This window comes from Stigmatopora argus, chromosome 3, assembly GCF_051989625.1.
Source record: "Stigmatopora argus isolate UIUO_Sarg chromosome 3, RoL_Sarg_1.0, whole genome shotgun sequence".
Classification (NCBI taxonomy): Eukaryota; Metazoa; Chordata; class Actinopteri; order Syngnathiformes; family Syngnathidae; genus Stigmatopora; species Stigmatopora argus.
Genome location: NC_135389.1, coordinates 21028723 through 21054391, shown reverse-complemented (window position 1 = coordinate 21054391; position 25669 = coordinate 21028723). Strand labels below are relative to the sequence as shown.

At 38.8% G+C, this 25669-nt stretch overlaps 1 protein-coding gene across 5 annotated transcripts; it reads left to right on the top strand.

Moving 5' to 3' along the window:
* Positions 1–4: 4 nt before the first annotated feature.
* LOC144071383 (ankyrin repeat domain-containing protein 26-like) lies at positions 5–25438 on the top strand. Of its 5 annotated transcripts, none has more exons than XM_077596432.1 (32): positions 5–255; positions 332–367; positions 1616–1900; positions 3425–3539; positions 3629–3802; positions 5275–5381; positions 5463–5600; positions 5675–5784; positions 6704–6768; positions 6865–6904; positions 6972–6986; positions 7061–7273; positions 8262–8350; positions 11542–11747; positions 12818–13012; positions 13898–13928; positions 14006–14105; positions 14633–14840; positions 15224–15293; positions 15393–15533; positions 15624–15987; positions 17099–17604; positions 17689–17841; positions 18631–18806; positions 19788–19860; positions 19933–20151; positions 20891–21114; positions 22290–22494; positions 22586–22623; positions 24079–24128; positions 24214–24277; positions 24360–25438. In XM_077596432.1, the coding sequence occupies exons 3-32, from the start codon at positions 1704–1706 to the stop codon at positions 24502–24504; spliced, it is 4431 nt and encodes a 1476-aa protein (XP_077452558.1). In that variant the 5' UTR covers positions 5–255; positions 332–367; positions 1616–1703; the 3' UTR covers positions 24505–25438. The 5 variants fall into 5 exon arrangements, 4 of the variants coding, with proteins under 4 accessions (XP_077452558.1, XP_077452559.1, XP_077452562.1 ...); XM_077596433.1 differs by having other exon boundaries at positions 244–255; positions 329–367; XM_077596434.1 differs by lacking the exons at positions 5–255; positions 332–367 and adding an exon at positions 532–785.
* The last annotated feature ends 231 nt before the right edge of the window (positions 25439–25669 follow it).

The window sequence follows — 25669 nt, the reverse complement described above, 5'->3', positions numbered from 1 at the left end:
CACATTGTGACAACCAACCCCGATATCCCCTATTGTAGTAAATAATTACTACAATGACTTGTCTATACGTCCGGTATATTTCTAAACTGTCAATCTAAAACATTTTCAACCAGTCATCTTAAACAGGTCGGCTGAAAAAAAAAAGTACACTCTTCATTACACCGACATACTCCTTGACGCAAAAATGAGAATCATATCATTTCATCATTTTCCGGAAGTGCCCGAGAGAGAAAAAGATACATTCCGGAAGTTGAGGTGAGGAAACCGCCGTCTGAAGGAGTGATGTAATGAAGACGTGACATCACAATGACGACCTTTTTCTTGTTAGCAGGCAGCCGTTTCATCGACTTTTTCTCCGTGAAAACAGGTGAGCAAAGTCATAAAGCACAGTTTAAACAAGTACTTGGTGTTTGGTTAATATTAACAAGGTGGAGAGTGCGTCCAAAAATGCTAATGGCTAGCATTCTGACTTCCCGCCCATTAGGGGAGAAAAGTTGACGTTTTTAGATGACGTCATACGGTAGAGGCAACTAGTAATAATTTATATGCACAGACGCGTATGACAACAAAGCCGTCAAAATCAATGACCTCATGACGCGTCTGAGATTTTCGTCCTTATCAGTTCAATTGCAATTGTTGTAAAAAGTTGGAAAAAAAAGACCATCAAAATAAAAACGCCTCGAAAGCAACAAAAGTTGTTGTGGCTCAAACCGAAAATGGTCACATTTAGCCCTCGTTTGGGGCTTCATTATCGCGACGAGCCAACTCACTTTAAGAAGGTGTGGGTAAGTACTCTTTTTAATATTCATATTTTTCTATTTACGGGTGGGGAAAGTAGCAAATAGCAGATTAGCTAAACAGCGTCGCGCTCTGGTTTCCGTACCGCCTGCAGTTAATTATTCAAATATATTTGACATCTTCACATCAAGACCAAATGAATGCAATTTTACTTCAAATATTATCGTTCTGTTCGAATATGTCGGTCTAAATAAAATGGTGTAACTTTGACGACAATAGGCGTCCAATTCATTGAAACTGGCTGTTGTTGAATGTGCTGGATATGCCATCTGTTTTGACTAGGGGGGGTTGAAAGAACTGCCAGTGCCAACCCTCCCAGTCCATCGAATTGGTCCTCAATAGGTTTAAAAATGGAAGATTTAAAGGCACCCAAATTTTTAGTGTGACATATACATGGGTTTGTGGGGTATATTTCCAACTGAGAGGCATGAAAAAGCATACCTGTCAACCTCTGCCGATAACTGCCCTTATAAATGATTATGATTCCCCTTACAAACCCCCAAAAAACCTTACAAACACCGTACGAGTCGTACGGTGTTTGTAAGGTTTTTGGGGGGGTTTGTAAGGGGAATCATAATCATTTATAAGGGCAGTTATCGGCAGAGGTTGACAGGTATGAAAAAGGCTCTCAGCCATGTCGATTGTGGATTTCATGTTGGTAACTGCTGTATTGATGGGTTTAAAATCACAGCTTTTATGCGTAAGACCTAAGCAAAGTGAGAAAGAAATGATAATTAGCCATAAGTACATTTCGCAATGTTTCTTTGGTGGAAAGTACAAAAGTTGGTCCTGATGGAGTTGACCTTTTGTCGTTTAGGGATGAAACCCACCGCCGGTGATTCGCTAACCGCAGTGAAGTAGCAGAGAGTGGCGGTGCGCAAGCATCACTTTGCTCCTGTGTGAGGATGAAGAAACTATTCCAATTATCCAGGAGGAGGGTGTCAAGTGACACCGCTGACAGCGCCTCCATTGCCACCGCTGCCAGTGACAAAAGACAAAATAAGAGGGGCAAGATTCACAAGGCTGCCTTGTACGGTGATTTGGACAAATTGGAGCAGCTTGTCCAAGTTGATAATATCAATCATGTTGATAAGCAAAACAGGTCAGTGGGGCTAAGAGTGTAACATTTATGACATCATTTAATGTATATCGAGAGAATTATACAACTACAACTAAGTCATTTAGCTACAGGAACCAAGCAATTGTCCAACTCTACGAAGTAAGAATGCTATTTAATAATGTGAAAAATAAAAACCGATTACAATGCCTGAAAGTGGAGACTAGTTACAAAAAGGCAATGCTATTATTTATAAAACTATCATTGCTACAGTGGTACCTCGAGATACGAGCTTAATGTGTTCCGGGACTGAGTTCGTATGTCGATTTTTTTCTCGTAACTCAAAATGAACGTTTCCCATAGAAATGAACTCAAACAAATTAATTCGTTCCAACCCTCTGAAAAAAACACCCAAAACAGGATATTGGGTTGGAAAAACATTGTTATTTCTTCTAATTCGCCATCTATTAACAAAGTCACACATAACTAGTGGTTTAATAGTACTAAAATGTGTTTAATAGTACTAAAATTAGATGGATTTTGCGGAGGGGAGAGAGAGGGGGGTGACATTTTTGCATGGCAACGTGCTCGTAACATAACAAACAAATTTAATTGAATTTGGATTACGATGCAGACACTCAAAAATAAGTTTAATCTAACCTTACACGAAACTTAATTTAAATTTTGTTTGAAATTTTGATACCTTTCTTCTCCCGGGTTGGCTCTATTGGCCCCGCCTCCACCCAAATGATGCACACAAATGTCCTCACAATAGGATAACGCACAACCACTTGCCAACGAGAAGTAGTATACTCCTCTCGTATTAGCGAACAAGCTCCGCCATTCGCACTGACTAACGGGGAAAAAACACTGAAAAAATGCAATGCTCCGCCCAGAGCTCGTAGAGAGATTACACGAGGGAGTTGCGACCAGAAAGACCGTGGCCATGATGTTCTTATGAGCAGCCTCTCGCATCATATATCAAAATTTGTCTCGTATCTCAACATAAATATTTGCTCAAAATTGTACTTGTATCTCAAATTGCTCGTATGTCGAGGTACCACTGTATGTGTTTTGCAAGTCAATCCAAATTTGATACCTTTCTTCTCCCGGGTTGGCTCTATTGGCCCCGCCTCCACCCTGACTTTCAGATGCAACCTATCGAGGGTTGTTTGCTTTTGTATTCCCTTCAAAATATTCCTAAAATGATGCACACAAATGTCCTCACAATAGGATAACGCACCACCACATTCTAACTAGAAGTAGTATATACTCCTCTCGTATTTGCGACCGCTCCGCCATTCGCACTGACTAACGGGAAAAAAACACTGAAAAAATGCAATGCTCCGCCCAGTGCTCGTAGAGACATTTCACGAAGGAGTTGCGACCAGAAAGACAGTGGCCATGATGTTTTTTTTTATAAGCAGCCTCTCGCATCCGCTGTCTGCTCGTATATCAAAATTTGTCTCGTATCTCAATATAAATATTTTCTCCAAATTTGACTCGTATCTCAAATTGCTGGTATGTCGAGGTACCACTTTACATACAAATCTGCCTCTCCTGTTACAGAACAGCACTTCACATCGCATGTTCCCGTGGAAATGAGGAAGTGGTGAAATTTCTGATCAAGAAAAACATCCAGATCAACCTATGTGATAAGCAGCATAAGTCTGCTTTAATAACGGTACATTGGAAACATTTCAAGTGGCGTTATGACCATGGCGTTTCACTCATGGTCATATTCATTTTTTTTTCTTCTTTCATTTGGATCAGGCAGTGCAAGCACAGCATGAAGGTTGTGCCAACATTCTGCTGGAACACAAGGCCAATCCCAACCTGGCGGATTCGGACGGAAACACGGCGTTACACGTGGCCTCGGCCATCCCGTCCATATCTGCCGTCATCTCGCTGGTTAAGCACAACGCTGACATCAACGCAAAAAACCTGGTGATTATCCATAACCTAACAAAACGTGTTTCTGGTTGTAATTTACCATTTTTAGCCGCAACGCATCGCCAACATCTTATTTTTCATTTTAAGAAGAATATTTATTGTTTACAGTCAAACAGAGTCAAATTGAATGGAACACCTTACGTGAGAAGCAGCATTAAAAAAATCCAATGTGACAAATTAGTTTTAACATATAATTTATTATTTTTTTTTAATGGGCTCTGATGAATTTGATTGTTTTAAGAGAGATAAGAAACATAATATGAACCAATTAGCAAAGTATATACAAAATATGATCAGCAAAGTGCCGCATTTATTTTGGCTGGGAGCCGAGTGCGGCTCGAGAGCCATGTGTTCGCCACCCCTGTTATAAGCCATTTTGCTAACAATCCTTTAAACGTACTTGAACTTTCAAAACAAGTATTTCCATAAGTCTTTCTGATAGAATTATCATAGAATTACAAATAAAAAAATAAATAAAATAAAAATAAAAAATTATATCAGTTTATTTTCTAAGTTTTGGCATAATCATAATCATATTTTTTTATTTTGAGTGTTCAATAATAAAAGAAAAATATTGCCAAACGTTGAATTGCTACAATTTTAAACGTGCATAATTCCTTCAAAATCATGTTTTTTTTCTACGTTTTGGTACTCATGGAAATCATAATAATCTTTTTTTTTTATTTTGACTCTTCAATAAGTAGATAATAAAAGAAAAATATTGCCAAACGTTGAATTGTTACAATTTTAAACGTGCATAATTCCTTCAAAATCATCTGTTTTTTTTCTAAGTTTTGATACTCATGAAAATCCATCATACTTTTTTATTTTCAGTGTTCAATAACTATATGATAAAAGAAAAATATTGCCAAACATTGAATTGCTACAATTTTAAACGTGCATATTTCCTTCAAAATCATGTTTTTTTTCTAAGTTTTGATACTCATGGAAATCATAATCATATTTTTTTTATTTTGACTCTTCAATAATAAAAGAAAAATATTGCCTAACATTGAATTGCTACAATTTTAAACGTGCATATTTCCTTCAAAATCATGTTTTTTTTCTAAGTTTTGATACTCATGGAAATCATAATCATATTTTTTTTATTTTGACTCTTCAATAATAAAAGAAAAATATTGCCTAACATTGAATTGCTACAATTTTAAATGTGCATAATTCCTTCAAAATCATCATTTTTTTTCCAAGTTTTGGTACTCATGAAAATCAATCATACTTTTTTTTTATTTTGAGTGTTCAATAACTATATAATAAAAGAAAAATATTGCCAAAGATTGAATTGCTACAATTTTAAACATGCTTAATTCCTTTAGAAAGCCAATAGCGATAATGAGAGTAAAAATGCCAAATCATCACCCCAAATTACCCAAATAATAACTGTAAAATGATGTCTTTTAAAACTTGTCAAGGCTACATGGAAAAAAGAATTATGATGGCTTTTTTAGGAAGGCGTTTCACCTTTGACCCTGGCAGTAAAAAAGGACCATATCCACGTAGCAGAGTTTCTGTTGAAGAAAGGTGCCGACGTGAACATTCTGGACAGTCACCGAAGGTCGGAAAACGGAAACAACGCTAACATTTCTCCCAAATTTAAAATGGCTTCTTTTGAAACGTGCGCATCATAATTCCGCAGGACGCCATTGATGATTGCCGCGAACAAAGGACGCCTCCAAATGGTGCAAACGCTCTTAAAGTTTGGAGCCAACCCTCACCTGACGGATTGCAAAGGACAATTAGCCACGGACTACGCTGAAATAGCATTTCAAGATGGGTTGGTTGATCTTTTTTGAATTTTTTTTTAATCTGATTTGCTAACAGGGTGACGTTTTTAATTGTGTCTTGTAGTTGCAGGAAAGCTATTCATGATCAGACTAAGAAACAGATGTCTTCCATCACGCTCTTGCCGTGTTCAAAAAAGAGGTCCAAATCATTGGAACGTTTCGCTAGCAAAGATGGTAACTATGCTTTAAATGTTTTTTTTTTGCCGTTTCTTGCCTTTTTAAAAATACAGTTGTACCTCTACTTATGAAATTCATTGGTTCCAGAACTTTTTTTGTAAGTTGAAAATTTCACAAGTAGAGCAGTAGTTTATCTGTAAATACTCTAATTCTCTCTCTCTCTAATTATAAATTCATCAATGTATTCCAATTTTGTAGGAAAAGTGTGAAGACACTGAAGTATGTCTCATTAGCTGTCTTCCTTCAACAACACACAAAAATGAGAGAAAATGATCATAAAATTATTAAAATAATTAAATAATTTTATGATACATTCATTTAAATTAAATAATTTTATGATTTTAAAAAATTAAATAATTAATTGATTTTATGATCACACAAAAATGAAAGAAAATGGTCATAGAATATTGCTGGAATTCTTTTTTATGCACTAGCAAAATACTGTTTATACCAATACCATGTATGATCACAAAATTATTAAAAAAATTACATAAAAATTAAATAATTTTATGATCATACACGGTATTTTTATTGTATTATAAAATTATTTACATTATTAAATAATTTTATGATCATACACAGTATTTTGCTAGTGCAGAAAAAATAATTCTAGCAATATTTTATAATGATCATAACATTATTTAATTATTTAAATAATTTATGATAATAGCAAAAAAAAATCAAAATTCAAATGGATAGATCACTCAGACATCCTTTTACGCACTCAAATATTTCTTTTATCCAAAAAAGCCCCCCCACTCCCCCTCTCCCCCCCCAAAAAAATTCAATCCAGAAAACTTGTAAAAACCTTTGTTACTTTATTCTACGGTGTGTTTTACTGGCAAGAATCGTCATTAACGCCTCGCTTACAACATCTTAAGTGTTCTCGATATTTTTGTTTCTGTGTTAACTGCAGTCGCTGTATGTTTTGACCGTGCCAGTACGCCTGGTGGGCGCAGGGACGAGCCAAAACGGAAAGAGGTAGGCCTAACAGAAAGAAGAATAACATTTATTCCCGATTCTATTCATTCATTCATTTTCTTGACCGTTTATCCCCCAATTTTCTTATTTCACCAGAGTGAAATTAGCAATCTGCTAAAGGTTTTCTGCTCCTTTGGTAAGTGGACTAACGTCAATAAACATTCTTTGATTGTCTTTTCACTGTTATTTTGCTTCTGTTGCAGATGAAATTGATTCAGGTGAGTTTGACGCTTTCATTTTATTTCTATGCATCTTGCGATCTGACATCTTGCTTGTGTTGGCATCGCGACAGACTGCGACAAAGCCAGCTACGGCAGTAAAAGAACGCGACCCGAAGGCTCAGTGGCTTCTCAGAAGTCCGAAGAATTCCCAGATTGCTCCGCTTCTTCTACGGAAGTGAGAGAGACGCAATTAAAATTATCCAGGAAGATGTCTGATAAAGTCCTTCTGAGCCCGCGAATGATTCGATCTCATTCAAAGAAGCTGCTTCTTCCAGACAGTGACAGTAAGCTTTAAAAAAACATTTGGACTTTTATTTTTTCTTTATTTTTACTTCTTTTCCATCTTACATAGGCGCTATTACTTCCTCAATTTTTTGGGGGGGGGGGGGCTTATAATGAAATTGATGTCTAGCCTAGATATTAGAGTAATAAATAGTAAGAAATATATCTGTTTGGTGTGTTTCCATTAAATTACAAACCATGACATCAATTATTGACTCATTTTTATTAGTTACATTTCATTTGGCAAAATTGAAATGCACATATCAACTTGATCAACTATAATTACTATGAAGAAAATATCACCACATATGTTATTATTTCATAATAGCATTTGACTAGCTGTTTTTTTTTTAAGTTTTAATGTGGGATACCAACATTACAATTTTTGGATGCTAATGCTATTCGCACACTGTTAAAACAGAATACAAGCTCAAGCTATTTGGGACTTTCAGAACACAATGCTTCATTTAGAAGCCTGTATTATTATCATTTTTTCTAGTTCATTGGCTGTGTTTAGCTATTAAACTCTTCTATCTAAGCCCACCTTTTTTGGGGAAACCTTTGTTGCTTTATGTCATCTCTAATTTACTACGACTCGGTAAAATCAAAACGTTATGCTTACATCATACTTAGCAGGCCCCAAAAAAAGAGGAACGGTATCTTGAAAAATTCTCGGGGCATCTATAATGCCCTTTTTTTGTGAAATACCAATATCAATTAGCATACATGAACTATTGTCTGTGAACCTCTTGGCCAATCGTTTTAAACACGTCTATTAGACGTAAAAAAAAATCGATCACAACGCTGGCTAAAACTGTTCTACGTGTGTCTGTGTCTGTATGTGTCATCATTTATCTTCAACCTCTACACAAGGGACTAAAGATGGAAATTAGCCCTTGGCTACAATCTTACATATTGACATATATATGTTCATTAATATGTGCTGTCCCTGATTAAATAAATCAAACTCAAGCCTTGTTTTTGTCTCAGGCTCCCCCGCCATCTCACCGAGAAGCATCAGATGTCAACTCCATTCTGACAAGTCACCAGGCAGACAACATAAGGGGAGAGGTTCTGAGGTAATTCAAATCGCAGTTTTATCAAAATAGTTACGCGGTCAAGTGGTTAGCTCGTTGGCCTCACAGCTTTGGGGTCGTGGGTTCGATCCCAGGTGGCTCCTCATTGTTTGAACATTCTAAATTGCCTAACCCTAGCTACGATTGGTTGTCCTTCGCTTCCTGGTGCCCTTCGATTGGCTGCCCGCTGATTTGCCGTGTCCCACAGGCGGCTGGAATAGGCTCCGGCACCCCCTTGCGACCCTTGTGAGGATAAGCAATTCAGAAAATGAATGAGTGGTTACAAAGCAACTTCCTCCATGTGTCCCCCACCCCAACTTAGGGGCGGGGCATGGTCAAGGCCGGTGACATCATTAAGATGATGTCACAGCTGTTTACCAGATCCCATTTTTCATTTCTTCTATCAATTAAAGCGCATCAGATCCTCTACGTAGAAGCGTGAACGCCCAACGCATTTGCAATTTGGACGAAACATGTGGATTTTTTTTAGCTGTCCAAAATCATACAAATGGGATTTGTGTGTGGATCTCCCATCTGTGTCAGCCACTACATCTGTGTTCAACCTCTGTGATGATCAAGATGTAATGTATTGAAAAATCCATTCTATTTATGCACACTGCAGCATCTATTAAAATGGCTCAAACCCATATTTCCATGTCCCCAAAATCACCCTCAAAATATACAGTGCAGTAAAAAAGTATTTGTCCTCGTCTTGATTTTCAACAGCCATTTTTTAATATTACACAGAATGAACCCAAGGAATTCATTACAAAATGCAATTTCCAAATTAGATTTAATAAATGAAGGCTCCTTGAAATGAAGAACGGTAGTAACTGACATTTGTGGTGAGTCTTCCTCGATTGGATTTAAATTGGGAGTTTGGGCTGGCCACTACAAAACAAATGTTCATTTTATTTTAAAAAATCAAACAAAAAGAGTCATTTTGAGGTAGAATTGGTGTGTTTCGGGTCATTGTCCAGCAGCATGAATCAAGGGTGCTTGAGTTTGAGGGTACAATTTAGTGACTGGACCTTCTGTGCATTGTTTCATCAATCACTGCAAGTTGTCCAGGCCCTGAAGCGGCAAAGCCCGCCACTTTACCACTACTATGCTTCAGTTTTGGTATAATTTTCTTGCCCCACGCCTTCCAAAAGGTTGTCTGACATTTAGGCTAGCATTTTAATTGATTTTTTTCTGCCAACAAATGTGGCAATCAGATCTGGGTGTGGCCAAGTGAACTATAACTCATGTTTGCCAAATCTGCCTAGTAACTGTTACATTGAGATTTAGAAATAGCAATTTTCACATCGGAACGGAACGTTTTTGGCCCTTTGATATATAAAATTAGTATTCAAAAACTGCATTTTATACTTCCTTGGGTTCTCTTGGTGATATTAAAACTGATTTGTATATTTTTTAATGCAAATACTTTTTTACAGCACTATAATTTGTTGAAACATGCATTACTGCTTAAAGCGATTAGCATCACCCTATTATGTGCACCCTTCTTTTTTTATTAAAGTGAAACAACACAGAACTTCATTTTTCCGATGAGCAACAGTGGAGAAAAATGGAAATCAAAGCCCGTATTTATTTCCCAGAAATATAACCGTTGTCAGAAATTTTGGTATGCCAGTACTATTTTAGCTAATGAAATACAAGTATTGTAATAGTCATACTACACACAGTGCAATACACAACAATGGACAATATACACTTTAAGGGACCTAGGAAGTGAAGGGTGACTGTGTTTCTCAGACGGAACGAGTGGAGACAAGGCGACACGATCAGGTACAGTAACTGTAAAGAATATTTACCGTATTTTCTCGCATATAAGCCGTATTTGTCGCCCCAAAAAATATGACTGAATCGAGGATACGGCTTATATGCGCACTAATTAGTCTGCAAGGTGACAAAGACGAAATGCCATAACGCAGGACAATGCGGCCGATACGGTCATTTATTTCAAAATAGAGAAAAGATAAACAGATAAAACGCTTAAGAAAATTTATTTTGATGTCTATGAATGAAATTCAAGAAAGAAAATAACCATATCTTGCATTAAAAAAATGTATCTTGTATAAAACGTGAAAAAACTCACTTGTGCCTGCCATCGCTCGCTCAGGGCGCCGCCATCTTACGTAGGGATGACAAACTAGACCGCTACGGACACACTTCCTGGTTGTACTGCTCACATGACCTCCTTTTTGAATTTGACTACGTGCAGGCAATCCATTCGATTCATACAAAATCTCAGAAATACCAAGTGCGATGATTTTCCTAAAGATTTTCCCTTCAAAGTAACACGTTTGTACTCCCTGTTCTAACCAATATGGAGGTTCACATTGTGAATCAGGGGGCGGCTTGTACGAGAGAAATTGATTATACGCAAAGGCTGCTACTATGCGAGAAAATAGGGTGTCTTTATTAGCGACTTGCGAGCATATCGGGGTTTATGTGTCCGACATCACCTTCGTCACGCAATGGCTGCGCTCGTAAGCGGTGTCATTTTTTTGTGATTAAAGCGAAAGACAACAGCTGCTGCTCCAAAGTTTCAAAGTATGCAAATTGCAATTTTCAACTCTGATAATGGAGAAAATGGCGCAAAAAAAATGACACCGCCTAAAGGTGCAAACCAAGGATACACTTCAGAACAGGGATGTGATAATGGGTGTGGCCAGTAGACTATAACTCATCTTTGCCAAATCTGCCTAGTAACTGTTACATTGAGATTATGATAACACATTTCAAGGGGGAGGGGCGTTTTGGGATACTCATATTGGATTGGTTAAAACGGTTCCGGCATTGAAAATACTGGCTTTTATTTTTGTTTTTCTTCACTACGCAAAAAAGCATCCCCAAAAAAGGATTTCTGTGTTTTTCATGTATTTATCTTTTTCTTCAAACATTATTTTCTCCATGATCAGATTTGTGTCCCTTTTTTTTTCCACATGAAATTCATTTCCACCAGCTGTTGTCTATCGCTTTAACTCTTCTATTTGAAATTAATTTTTAGCATTATCTTTCGAGGAAGGACCACGAGAAGACCATGTTTTCATTTTGGTAATCCCACTACTTTTCCAGATTTAAGTATGGAAAGAGTGTTCATTTTTGTTTGATATAAGGCTAGAATTGTCAATGGATTTTTAAAGGAAAAAAAAAACAAAAACCCAAAAACTGTCCTTCTATCGCAGTGGTCATTTCAGGTGGCCAAAGAAGATGCCCGGGTGGTTTCCATGAAGAATCTCAGTGAAATTGAGAGAAGAGTGTCCGAAGGGCATGCAAGCGTGAAAACGGAAAGTTCACTGAGCTGCAAAGGGAGTTTATTGAGAAGCAAAGAAATGATGAATCCACCTGAAACCTGTTTGCTTTCAAAGAAACATCTAACCCCCCCGCCAAGGTAGGCAAAAATACATTTCTAATGCTGGTTCATTTACATTTCAAAAACCAGAAGCCATTCATATGCAAATGGTATTGCACTTTAGTTGGAATACTTAAATGTTCAGATGTTAGGTTAGAACTTTATTTTATCCTGTATTCGGGAAATTTCTTGGTTGCAGTAGCAAGACATTGTAGACCATATGTGTCAAAGTGGCGGCCCGGGGGCCAAATCTGGCCCGCCGCAACATTTTGTGTGGCCCGGGAAAGTAAATCATGAGTGCCGACTTTCTGTTTTAGGATCAAATTAAAATGAAGAGTAGATGTATATTAAATTTCCTGATTTTCCCCTTTTAAATCAATCATTGTAATTTTTTAATCCATTTTTTTCTGTGTTTTTAGTTCAAAAATCATTTTGTAAAATCTAAAAATATATTTAAAAAAAAGCTAAAATAAACATTGTTTTAGATCTATAAAAATTGAATATTCAGGGCTTTTAATCCAGTTCTTTTAATCCATTTATTAAAAAAACCAACAAAATATTAAATCTAAAATGGTCCGGCCCACAGGAAATGGAGTTGATGTTAATGTGGCCCGTGAACCAACCCGAGTTTGACACCCCTGCACTAGATAGTTATTACTTTGTAAATAGATGGTGAATTAGAACTAAAAAAAAGATGCTTTTCCATTGTAATATCCTTTTTGGGTGTTTTTTTTCAGAGGGTGGGAATGAATTAATTTGTATTTATTTCATTTCTATGGGAAAATTGATTTGAGCTAAAGAGTAAATTGAGCCCGGAACGCATTAAGCTTGTATCTCATGGTATTACTGTATTGTTATAAACATTTGTTTCAGATGTAATGTAATTATTTTCTATCTAAAAATTGGATTCAGTGTTCAACAAGCCTTTTTTAAATCAAACTTTAGTCTTGAAAAAGAGGAGTGTCGTCTTATATTCGGGCCCATACGTACGGTACATTAAAATTTGATTCAGATCAGGGTTTTCAATTGGAATGCTGTTGATGACTTGGAATTGGGAGCAAGAATATTAGTTTTGACTTTTTATGCGCTTGACCTCCATGTTCCGTTAGGAAAATGCTGGGGGAAACGTCCCTCTCGCACCAGCGGTTGTCCATGGCGAGCAAAGCCGACGAGCCGGCCGTGGAGGAATTCTCCATGTTGGCGGTGGTTAGCAAGTCCAACTCCAGCAGAAATGTTCTGAACAGCAAAGATCCCACGGGGATTGACGAGAGCACACTAAGTGATGTGTCGGACGATGAAGGAAGGTATCGTTGGTTTTTAATCTTTCCGTCATTTTTGCGCTAATTCGCGGGTGTCAAACTCGCGGGACATTTGGCGTGGCTCTTGAAAGTCATTCCACTGCATGTTTCTCACTAGAAATGCTATACTCGTAAATAAATACGCCATAATTAAATACTAAAAAAACATTTCAATAAAATTTCTGTCGTTTTCAACCGATAACGGATTAAGCGTTAAAGGAATTTTAGAATATTCCCCTTTTAATTTCCTATTTTGTAGTTTATGTATTTATTTTTCTTAGGAAAAAAGAAAAAAAAATGTTTTATTTTCCAGTGTCCATTTTGAAAAATGTAGGAACATAAATATTGAAAAATAGTACAAATATTAAAAATGTGAAATAAATGGAATGTTTGTTGGGTTTTTTTAATTTTAAAAAGTTTGAAGAACGTAAGAAGATATTGAAAAATAATACAAATATTAAAATTGTGAAAAAAAAATGATTTTTTATATTAAAAAGTAGCATTTTTTCCATTAAAAAAAAAGAAATGAATAGGATTGTATTTGCTATGGAGAAAAGACAAGAAGATTTTCACCATTTTAGTTTAGCAGTGTCTCTAAACCAATAACAGACTCAATATTTGTTGATTTATTTAATCCTCGATTAGATGTTGATTAATCACAGTAGCAGTAAAGTATAATTAGAATGTGGCTCGTGAGTTTGACACCCTTTCATTAATAAAATAAAACAGTCCTTTATTCATACTCGATGTAGGAATACAAAAATTTGAACCAAAATCTTTTATGGTCTAAATTATGAAGAAAAAAAAACACAACCACCAGCCTAAGTTCACCTAATAAACTCCAATGTGTGATGGAAAAGATTTGTTTTTACACTTTCTCTATCTTGGCAGGTGGCAAGCCAAGCAAAAGCCCAAAAAGCAGGTACGTTTTGTGGTGATGTATCTTTCTCATCTGTCCTCTGCTTTAAATAACGTGTTGTGCGTGCTTGACTCATTCAGCGCACCGATGAAATCGAGGTCTCCGAAGAGCTTGACGAGATCACGTCTTCGTCAGATTTGACTTTTGAGGATTGCGAGCTTCACTGTTCTACCCATCAGGGTACGTCCCGTATTCCTCCAAACCTAAATTTGAATCCAAGTTATAGAGCTGGGCGGTACGACAGAAATTGTTATCGCAATAAAAATAAAAATCAGTCTATCGATAATTATCACAAAAACTATCACATCTTTTTGTTTCAAATGAGAAAAAACGCCACTTGGATCTTTTAGTGGGTCGTCTTGCATCTCATAATCGCTTATTTTGGCCATGTTATTGTCCTTTTTCGTTCATGCTCCCTTTTAGCCTCTATGCTAGCATGCTAAAAATATGTTTCCTCTTTTCTCTTCTCCTGAGTGTTGGTCTGGAACTAGCGTTCATCACGCAACAGCGCCCCCGTTCCCCGTGGCGGCTGAATGGTGTAATTACAGTTTTAAATGATCAAATTTTTATCGAAGATTATGGTTGACAAAAATGATTTCACGATAATTATCGTTATCGTTTTATCGCCCAGCTCTATGTTAAACCATCCTTGCAGGATCACTGCGGCCCTTCGTGGAATAGCCACGCCCCTGTTTTATCATTCCCAGAACGCCCATTTAAGGTGAAGATGGAGGACATCCCGCCACACAAACTCGCTAGTCTGAGGCCAAAAGACCATCATGCCTGTGCTGCCAAGATGAATAAACTCAAAAATGAGAAGGCCGATTTAAAGAGCAAAATGGAGGAGGTTAAAGACGGCCAATGTGCTATGGAGCACAAACACATGCAAATGGAAACGGAAATCACCAACCTCAGGTATCATCTCATTCTAGGAGTCGTTCACGGAATCGTTTAAAATACAGTAACCCCTCGAATATCACGGTTAATGTAGACCAAACATGGCCGCGATAATTGAAAAATCGCGAAGTAGGGTCAAAATAATAATAATATTTTTGACATTTTTATGAAATGTATAAAAAAAAACAAAAAAAACCAAATTAAAAATAAAAATAAAAATGTCCACAGAAAAAAATCCACAATGTAGTAAAACCGCAAAAATAAAAAAAATATTTAAAAAAAATAAAAAATGTCCTCAGAAAAAAATCCACAATGTAGTGAACCCGAAAAAGTTGAACCGCGAAATGGCGAGGGATTACTGTATTCAAAAGTTGTATTTGCTTTCCTGTCAACATCAACAGGCTATCGTCCAAACAACAACAAGAGGATTGCTTCAATTCCTACAGAATGGCCCACCTCAACCATGAAAAGGTGAGGAACCACGGTAAGGTTACTGGGAGTTTTGGAATTCAATTGCAGATTTGTCAATGATGTGACGTGGATTTGTGGCTTTCTTCTCACCGGCCCCAGCTGGCGCAGGAACTCAAACATGTCCACGACCAGTTGACTCAGGAACGTTGTACGAACAAACAGCTGCAGCAAAAGATCAAGAGTCAGGACTTCAAGCAACAGACCATAGAAGAGGACTACAAAAGGGCAAAAAACAAGAAGGTATTTAACTAGCGTTTGATGACGAGTGAAACTCAATTGCGTTGCGAATGAAAAATGTTTTCACTCCATCTTGGCGCCCGAATCTTTCAGGATTCACTGCGAACGGAACTTGAGTCAACTCAGGCGTACACTAGCAGGCACCAGAGAGACCTCGAGGAGGAGAATGAAGAGCTCAAAGAAATGCTTCAAGATGTTCGCCAAGAAATCAAACTGGCCCATGACAACCAGACCCAAAGTGCCATGGAATGGAGCAACGTGAATACGGGGTTAAAGTGCGAGGTGACGCTCCTCACTGCCCAGCGGGAGGCTGCGTATCATGCTAATAAACTTCTGGAAACCGAGACTCAGACCGTCCGAGCCCGCCTGGCCGAGTCCGAGAAACTTAGCTCGGACGTGCAAAAAGCTCTGCTCCAAGAAAAAGAGGAACAGCAGCGACTAAGAGACAAACTCACAGGTTTGTTTTGGTGGGATGGAACTGGGTTATATGTTTTTTTTTTTGGCATTTTAGCATGTTTTAGCATTGACGGTAGGTGACGACATGACTGCCATGTTTATTGCGAGCCAGCTAATTCCGTCCTAATTTTGCAAGAGCATTACCAATACTTAGGTTCCCCCTCACTCAGCGTGTTAGCATGTTTTAGCATTGATGGCAGCTGATTACATGATTAGCATGTTTGTTGCAAGCCAGCTAATTTGGTTCCAACTTTGCAAGAGCATTACCAACACCTAGGTTCCCTCACTCAGCGTGTTGGCATGTGTTAGGATTGACGATAGCTGAAAACATGCTTAGAATGTTTATTGTGGGCCAGCTGATTTGGTTCCAATTTTGCAAGGGTATTGCTAATACTTTGGTTCCCTTAAACCGCGTTTTAGCTTGTTTTAGCTCATTTTAGCATTGATGGCAGCTGATTACATGATTAGCATGTTTGTTGCGAGCCAGCTAATTTGGTTCCAATTTTGCAAGGGCACTGCTAATAGTTTGGTTCCCTCAAACCGCGTTTTAGCTTGTTTTAGCTCGTTTTAGCTCGTTCTAGCATTGACGGCAGCTGATTACACGATTAGCATATTTGTTGCGAGCCAGCTAATTTGGTTCCAATTTTGCAAGAGCATTACCAACACTTAGGTTCCCTCACTCAGCGTATTAGCATGTGTTAGCATTGACGGTAGCTGACGACACGCCTAGAATGTTTATTGTGAGCCAACTAATTTGGTTCCAATTTTGCAAGGGGATTGCTAATACTTTGGTTCCCTCAAACCGCGTATTAGATTGTTTTAACATTGATGGCAGCTGATTACATGATTAGCATGTTTGTTGCGCGCCAGCTCATTTGATTCCAATTTTGCAAGGGCAATGCTAATATACTTAAGTTCCCTCACACAATGTCTTAGCATGTTTTAGCATTGACAGTAGCTGCCTAGCATAGCTTGCGAGCCAGCTAATTTTTTGCAAGGGCGAAGGTAGCTCATGCTTATTTAAAAAAACAATTTAGATTCTTCACAATGGGCATTTTAACATTGGGAGTAAACACCTGACTTCAGCGGTTCTAATAAATTGATCTGTTCAGGTGAGATTGGCAACCAACGAGAGGTTGTCGCCAAAATAGCCCAGAAACTCGCCAAGACAAAGGCACACGGCAAGACCGTGGAAAACGAGCTGGACGCGGTGAAAGTCATGCTGTCGGATAAAAACTCACAGATTGCCACCTTGCGCCGTGAGATGGAGCAGATCAACTTGCACATTAAAGAACTGGAAGGCGGGCTGCAAGCCGAGAAGGACTTGGCCATCTGGGCCGGAGCCCGGCAAGAGGCCACGCAGGATCTCCTGGGTCAATCCCAGAGCGAGAACGGCTTGCTACGGCAAAAGATGGAAGGGATCCAAAAACAATGTGTGGCCAAGGAGCTCGCCGTGGCCGACGCCCAAAAGTGTTTCGGTGAAATTTTAGCCAAACTTCGTTCCGACTGCGAGGACAGAGTACAACTGATCCAGGACAGGAATCAGGATCTAGCGGCCAAGGCGCAAGTACTTCGAGAACATATCCACCTTTTACAGGAGGAGAAAAATGAAAGCGAAGTGCGTTGCCGTCTGTCAGACGATTTCACGTTTCGGCAATGGCTTTTTCTAAATATCGTCTCTGGGTTTTCTTTTCTGGACCAGGCTAGCCTGAGACAGTCGGAGGCAGAGTTAGCCGACTCTAGGAAGAGGCTGTCTAAGTTGGAAGGTTCTTTGGAGCTCCACATACGATACCGGAGCGAATCTGAGGAGGAGAAAGTTCGGCTCCATAAAGAAGTGGACAGGTTTAAGAAAAAGGTATTGGCAGGAGTTTCTTTAAAAAAAATGTACATCGTATTTTTAGCCGCAGTGTCAATAACGAGTGTTATTTCTGTATTTTACACACACAAAGGACGCACTGTTTTTATAGACGCAGCCAGGCATGGCAAAACATACACCAGCTTAAACATGCTAAAAACACGCTAAAAACACGTTTTTAAAAAGGCAACGGAAGCAAAACTGAGTTCGGTTGTACTTTATTTAGCCATTTTACAATGTACTCGCGTCATCATCACCCACAAATCCATCAAGGTCCTCATTTTCTGTGTCCGAATTGAACAATGATGTCAAATGAGTCATCGAAAACGCTGAGTTTTATACGTTCGTTCAAGCGGCCACAATCCATTCGCAAATAGTAGCTAGCTAGTAGCTAGCGTAACTAGCCCGACGCTGCCTGCCACCGTTCGTAAAGCTGTGTTGATGTCGATGTATACAGGCCACAATCCATTGGGTGTATTGACAAAAGAACTATATATCCCAGCAGTCAGTGCGCAGTACTTTTCCTACGGGGAAAATAGTAGAGTCGGGGGCTGCTTGCCGTAGTTGTGAGAGCTGTAGAGGATGGTGTACCCTATCGACTGATTTATTTGATTTTATCGTGATAACAATTTTAGTATTGGTCCATATATAAAGCACACTGGATTATAAGGCGCCCTGTCTATTTTGGAGAAAATTTAAGACTTATGTGCGCCTTATAGTCGTGAAAATACGGTATACGTTTGTGTGGGATTTCTCTTGCTAATGACGCTTGTGCTTTGTGTCCTGTAGATGGATGAAAAAGATTGTCATTACATACTCGTCGAGAAGCAGGTGTCGGAACTAAGGAGTCGTCTGGACGAGAGAGAACAGCAACTCTGCATTTCTTCCCAAAAACACAAGGAGGCGCTATTGCTCGTAGCGGCCGGCAATAACTCCGTCAAACAGCTGGAAGAGTCGGTGCAGAGGTACCGTATTTTCTCACATATACACTGTATTTGTGGCTAAAAAAAATGATGACTGAATTGAGGGTACGGCTTATATGCGGATAAATTAGACTTGACATGTACGAAACTGCAAGGTGACAAAGAGGAAACCCCATAAGGCAAGACAATGTGGACAATATGGTCATTTATTTCAAGATAGAGAAAAGATAAACAGATAAAACGCTTAACAAAAGTAAATTTTGCGTCTATGAATGAAATTCAAGAAAAAAACAAAAAAAAACATCTTGTCTACGTACAGGCAACATCCTTTCGGTATGTATAATCCAGCAATCAATTTGTACAGTATCTCAAAAATAGCACGTGCGATGATTTTCTTAAGATTTCCCCTTCAAAGTAACACATTTGTACTCCCTATTAAAACCACGAATATGGAGGTGAGAATCAGGGGGCGTCTTATACGAGGGAAATTGTCAAATTCAACGATTTTAAGGCCATTTTAAGGGTGCGGCTCATACGCTGGCCGGCTAATATGCGAGGAAAATACCGTACTTGACCTGCAAATGGAACAACATTTTGGGGAAGTGTTCTCATGTTCTGGTCTAATGATATTAATAAACAATAATCACGATAATTAAAAAAAAAAAAAAAATTGACCCAAAATGCATGTTATTTGTTTTTAGCGTTATCAGAAAAAAAAAAGCCCCAAAACCAGTAAATTCTGTTTTGATCACCATATTAGTCTAATATAAATTGAATTTGTATTTTTGAACTCAAAAGAATATTATATATTACAATATTAATTAATATAATTATTTCCTTTTTTTAACACTGAGCCAACATGAAACGATAAATTCATTTATAAAATCACATGAACCCTTTCACAGGGGTGCATTTCTGGTTGATAATCCCCGCCAATGGCCTCCATTGTTTACTTTATGAAATATATATTAAAACAGCACACTGTATTTCAACATTGTTTCTGCTTGTTTTGAATGCATGAAGGCATCGATCGCTACTCAAGGCTGCTAAAAGGAAATTGCGAGATCACATCGCAAGTGAAATAGAGAGAGAAAAGGTTCGTTTTTCACTTGACGGCACCCTTTTCGATCCCCGATTTTCAATCCGTACTTGCAATGAACGCCCGCAGGTGAACGAGCTGCAGGCGGAGCTGAAAAGGCAACTGTCATTTCGAGGGCTTTTGGAAAAGAGTAAAAAAGAGTTGGAGGAGGAGGTTCAGATCCTGAGACGCAAAGTGGAAACCAGCACGGTGGATAACAGGCACGTGGAGCAGTACCGCCATGAGGTCGAGGAAAAGGCCCGGCAGGAAATCCAAAAAAAATTACACGAGGTCAACCTTTTCTTGCAGGTAAGTCCGTTGCAAAAAATGTGAGTACCGTATTTTCTCGCATATACGCCGTATTTGTCACTCAAAAAAAAATGATGCCTCAATCGAGGGTACGGCTTATATGCGCACAAATTAGACTTGAAATGCACAAAACTGCAAGGTGACAAAAACAAAACGCCATAAGGCAAGACAATGCGGCCGATGTGGTCATTTATTTCAAAATAGAGAAAAGATAAACAGATAAAATGCTAAACAAAATTTATTTTGACGCCTAGGAATGAAATTCACGAAAAAATTATAAACCGTATCTTGCATAAAAGATGAAAAAACTCACTTGTGCCTGCCATTGGTCGCTCAGGGCGCCGCCATCTTACCTAGTGATGACAAACGAGACCGCCACGGACACACTTCCTGGTTGTACTGCTCTCGTGACTTCCTTTTTGAAATTGTCTAAGTGCAGGCAACACCCTTTAAGAATGTGCAATCCAGCAATCGATTCATACAGTGTCAGAAATAGCACGCGCGATGATTTTTCTTAAGATTTTCCCTTCAAATGAACACATTTTGTACTCCCTATTAAAACCATGAATATGGAGGTGAAAATTGTGAATCAGGGGGGCGTCTTATACCAGAGAAATTGTCAAATTCAACGATTTGAAGTCAATTTTAAGGGTGCGGCTTATATGCGGTGGCGGCTAATATACGAAAAAATATGGTAAGTATGTGGCATGGCAAGCATTTATGGGGTCTGCTGTCCTAGTCTCAGGCGGCTACGCATGAGGCTCAGGACCAGATTAAAGCCACCACGGAGGTCAGCCTGCGCTCCAAAATCCAAGAACTGGAAGGAGAACTGAAACGAGCTCGGAGCATCCAGAACGACGCCATCACGCAAAGAGACGCCTTGCACAAAGAGCTGAAGCGCTACCGACAGATGCACCGAGATGAGCAGTGGCTACGCAAGTCTCTCTCCAATGAACTCAAAAGGTACAAAGAATTTCCCTTTTTCCTGCTCGTATACTCTGCAACATTGACTTCAATATTTAAAGGGGCCGTTTTCAGAGATTTTGAGGGATTGGCCATCGATCCATTAATAAAAGTAAAAGTTAGCGGTCAACGTTAGCTCGCTGGCGTTGAGTCGCGGACATTAGTGGTCAGTCATTAATATAAGCAAATTGTAGGATATTTTCCAATGCATGTAATACTTGCAGTGTGTGTCTGGCTCCTCATTGACTGAATTTTTCTGCTGTGGTAGTTGCGACTCCCTGGTACATCTTACCACCAGTGGGAGTCGTAACATTTACAGTTGAAATTTGTCGATAGGACATAGGCAAGTCATTCTGAATTGCTGTAACTGAATCATTGTATTTAATCGCGACACTCGAAAAACATGTTATGTAATCAGTACAATAACACCCTAGATGGTTAGAAAAACAACAGTGTAAGAATTGCAGAAGTAAGCATAAAAGTTTGAACTGGCACCCAAACAACGGTGTGAGGAAATGCATAATATTTTCATTATAAGGTAAACAAAGCATTCTAAAGTAAACCAAGCAGTATTATAATGTAAACAAAGCAGCCGTAATTTCAAACAATAATGCGATTATCGCCATCTGCTGCTGGAGTCCCGTCAAAACAGTCCCGTTGTGTTTTGCCGAAAAGCGTCCGAAAACAATGTGTCCTCGAGCTGTGGGCCTTGAGGAGACGATGGGGAGGAAAAGTGTCTGTGGTCCCATGAATTAATTTATAGCCTTATTACTTATTAAAAATGCTTACAACACATATAGAAACATTCCATAATAAATCCAACAAATGACTTATAGTCACCGGCGTCATTGTTTTGCGGGCGCTAGATGACGTCTTGACGATGAGTCTGGTTGAATGCTCGCCTTTGGCTCACATTTAAACAATTTCAGCATTAAAAGATAGAAGTGAAACACCACGATTGGCCGGCTATCAATTCGGGGTGTTTCCCACGTATTGCCCACAGTTAGCTTTTCCAATACGATGGATTCAGGGCGTATCCTGTTTACTGCCTGTAGTTAGCTGGGTTTGACTCCAGTACCCCAGCTACCTTGGCATGGATACAGATAAATGAACGACGCTAGGCTTTTGAAAAATTACTAACTGATCTTAATCTTTTGTCCTTCCCCCTCGTCCAGGAGTAACAGTCGACTTACTGAGGCCAACAACAAATTGCTGAGCGAGCGCTGCAAAACTCTGGTCAGCTCCGGCCCCCCATGCACCCCCACAGGACCTTTAGCTTCGACTTCCGGTGCAGCGACGGCGCCCTACAGGATGCGCAACACCCGAATTCTGAGCCCCGTGGCTGAAGGACAAACCAACATGGAGGACTACCTGTGCAAGGTTTGTAGCGCTAATTCGTCTCACTTTAGTGTGAAACGTTGTCCAATTTTTTCACAAAAAATGACTAATGGTGTTTCTTTTAAAATGTCAGCTACAGCAAATTGTGGAGACAGTTAAGTCTTCCCTCGTGTATGTATTCATCCTGTTCTGCTCATTACACCAACACAGACACTGGCCTTTCATCAACTCATTTTAAAGGTCCTCGTCATACACGTCGAAATCACTTGTTTTTGGTCGGTAATGTTTGCTTCGGTTATACGAATGCATAATACAGCCATGAAAGAAAATGCAGGCGAGCCATCGTATGTTTTATTTATTTATTTTTTCAAAATCTGAGTCGAATTTTAAGACTTCTTTTCGGCTCACTTGCAAAGTTACTCGACCGTATTGGCCCAAATATATGACGACCCCGATTATAAGACAACCCCCTCTTTTTCAAGACTAAACTTTGAAATAAAACACTTTTTGACCACCAAATTCAATTTTGGGTGGATAAGTGGTTAGCGTGTCGGCCTCACCGTGGGAGACCTGGGTTCAAATCCAGGTCGGGCCACCTGTGTGGAGTTTGCATGTTCTCCCGGGGCCTGCGTGGGTTTCCTCTGGGTACTCCGGTTTCCTCCCATATTCCAAAAACATGCATGGTAGGTTGATTGGACACTCTAAAATCGCCCCTATTTATGAGTGTGAGCGTGAATGGTTGTTTGTGTCCTTGTGCCCTGCGATTGGCTGGCCACCAATTCAGGGTGTCCCCCCCACTCATTCAATTCAATTACCAGTCAGTGTTTTGCATTTGGTTTAATGGTATCTGGCACCATCTAGTGTTGTGAATGGGTACAATGTCTCGACCCCGATTTTAAGAGGACCGCCAATTTTCCTGTTTTATTTCAATGCAAAAAACACCGTCTTATAATCGGGCCAATACGGTATGTTTTGAAGGTAATCTTTGTTAAAACCACCTTTATTATTTAACTTATTATCTTATAACCACTTTATTTAAAGCATGTTGGATGACCGAATTATTTGAAGTTTGTTTCTAATGAAATGTGCGTGTATCGTGTCCACGTCAGGCAAGAAGTTAATGACGACTAAATTAAATCGATCAATAAATACAAATGTACTATTAGTGTTGGGAGCAGATCTAGAGTATATTTTTTAAATTTTTCTTACTATTTGTTTTATTCATAAAATATGATTAATAATGAGGAGGGAAAAAAAGCATTACACGAGTGAATGACATAAATATACCAAATAATAGCTGACCATGCAAAGGGTTGATTGCTTTATTTTCTGAGAAAGGGGGCGGGATTAATGTTACTAAAAAATACTGGACTTCGCTTTGATTGGCTCTATGTATTTTTGTATGACAGTCTATTGCCGTCTAGTTCAATTCAGTGATATTTTGTGCAATGACACATAGATAAATGCGACAAAAGAAAGTTTTACATTTTAAAATATATATTTTTAATGTGCATTGTACCTTTGTATTGTCAAATATTATGGTTTTTAAAACCCTTGCATTGAATGAACATTTTTTTCTGGTGAACTACAAATGATGCAAGTTTTTGTTCTTGTATTTTACATAAGAAATCAAAGGAGAAAAGTAAAAACTCCTGCCCCCTTCACACGGATTCCCTGTATGTACCTTAACTTTAACTTAACAGACAAAAAATGAAGAGGAAACCGCATTGCTCAATGTTTTCTTTCTCTTTTTCATTCCAGCGCTGAGCACAGAAAGTACACGTGGAAGTAACAGATTCCAGAAAATGGAAGAAGACGAGCAAAGGTGAGAACGTGGAATGCAAATTTCTTATGCGCCGTGCCATCGTTTGCCATTGACGTCCCGCCCCGTCCCGTCCCGTTTTCAGCCAAAGAAATTCCCGCTCATGTATATTGGGCCCGCATTCCTCGAGGGTGAGGCTGTCGGCAGAACCCAAGACCAGATATCGGAACGGCGGGGTCCCGAACAACAAGCGTGAGCCGTGCTACAGCGGTCACCACAAGCTGAGGTAGACGCGACTGACAACTTCAGAGGCATCGGACTGATGAGACGCACGCCATCGGAGAGTGCTCGCCGGCTCTTGGCTCTTTTCATATGAGTGGATCCATATAAAAGGGCGGGGCCGGCCCGTATTGATTGCTCTTGCGATTTTGGTGCTACATTTTAAAGGAAAAAAAACAAAGGAAAAGAAAACAACTCAAGGCACCAACCTCATCGGTCGAGTTCCATTGAGGTTGCTATTCCCCTTTGAAGGAGAATAGTCAAGACATACTATGCACATTGCACTTAAACACTCACACCAGCAGCCGCATTCTTTGGCATGTGATGCAATACTACTTTAATTGTTGCAAAATTTCTGCCTGGATCTTAAATTGGATCTTAAGTGGCCCGTTTGACTCAACCCACTGCCAAGTACAACCACAATGAAACTTTTGTATTACCTCCCTTGACGGTGCTGATCTAACCAAGCGTGAAAATGCGACATTTATGTTACAAGTAAATTGCAAATGTGGCTAAAAGTGGCTCATTGGTGTGCGTCAATACCATGATCTGTATGTTGCATTGTAAAAGATGGATATTTTTTTATAAGCAATGTACAGGACAGGTTGTTTTTTTTATATTTAATCCTGGTTTGGGATTTTTATCTGTTATTGTTGTCTTTTAATTTGACGCATCTATCATAATCATTTGATATGTGCGATCACACTAGTTTAGCCTTTTTTTTTACGGAACAAGACAATGCAACTAAGATATTGCTGCAATTTTGTGTGTTTTGTCCTTTGTATTTATTCGTGGTTATAGTGCTAGATTTATGTACATATCTTTTGTTGTAATTATGTAAATAGCTATGAATATTGTAAATCCTGTACATTTTCAGAAAGTTGTAAATAAATGAGAGAATCACTCTAAACTGGACATTTTAAATCAACATAACTGTTATTTGTTCATAATGCATTATTGATTAAATCTTTCAATACTTTCAGGTTTATGCTTTGTTTTTATTTGTTGCACTGGTGCTCAACGGTCCTAAAACTAGGCAGAAAGGGCAGGTCTTTTTTTAATATTGTTTACTTTTTAGATAATTATAAAATGGTCGGTTTAATAAAACAGTTTTAGTTTACTATTTAAATTTACCCAGTCGTACTGACGCTCAATTGTCAGAAGTGCTAATGTGCA

Coding starts and splice junctions, on each gene's coding strand:
- LOC144071383 (XM_077596432.1), top strand. CDS start 1,704: ATGAAGAAACTATTCCAATTATCCAGGAGGAGGGTGTCAAGTGACACC. Junction 13,929..14,005: donor AGCAAAAGCCCAAAAAGCAG/GTACGTTTTGTG, acceptor TGACTCATTCAG/CGCACCGATGAAATCGAGGT. Junction 18,807..19,787: donor CTGGAAGAGTCGGTGCAGAG/GTACCGTATTTT, acceptor GAATGCATGAAG/GCATCGATCGCTACTCAAGG.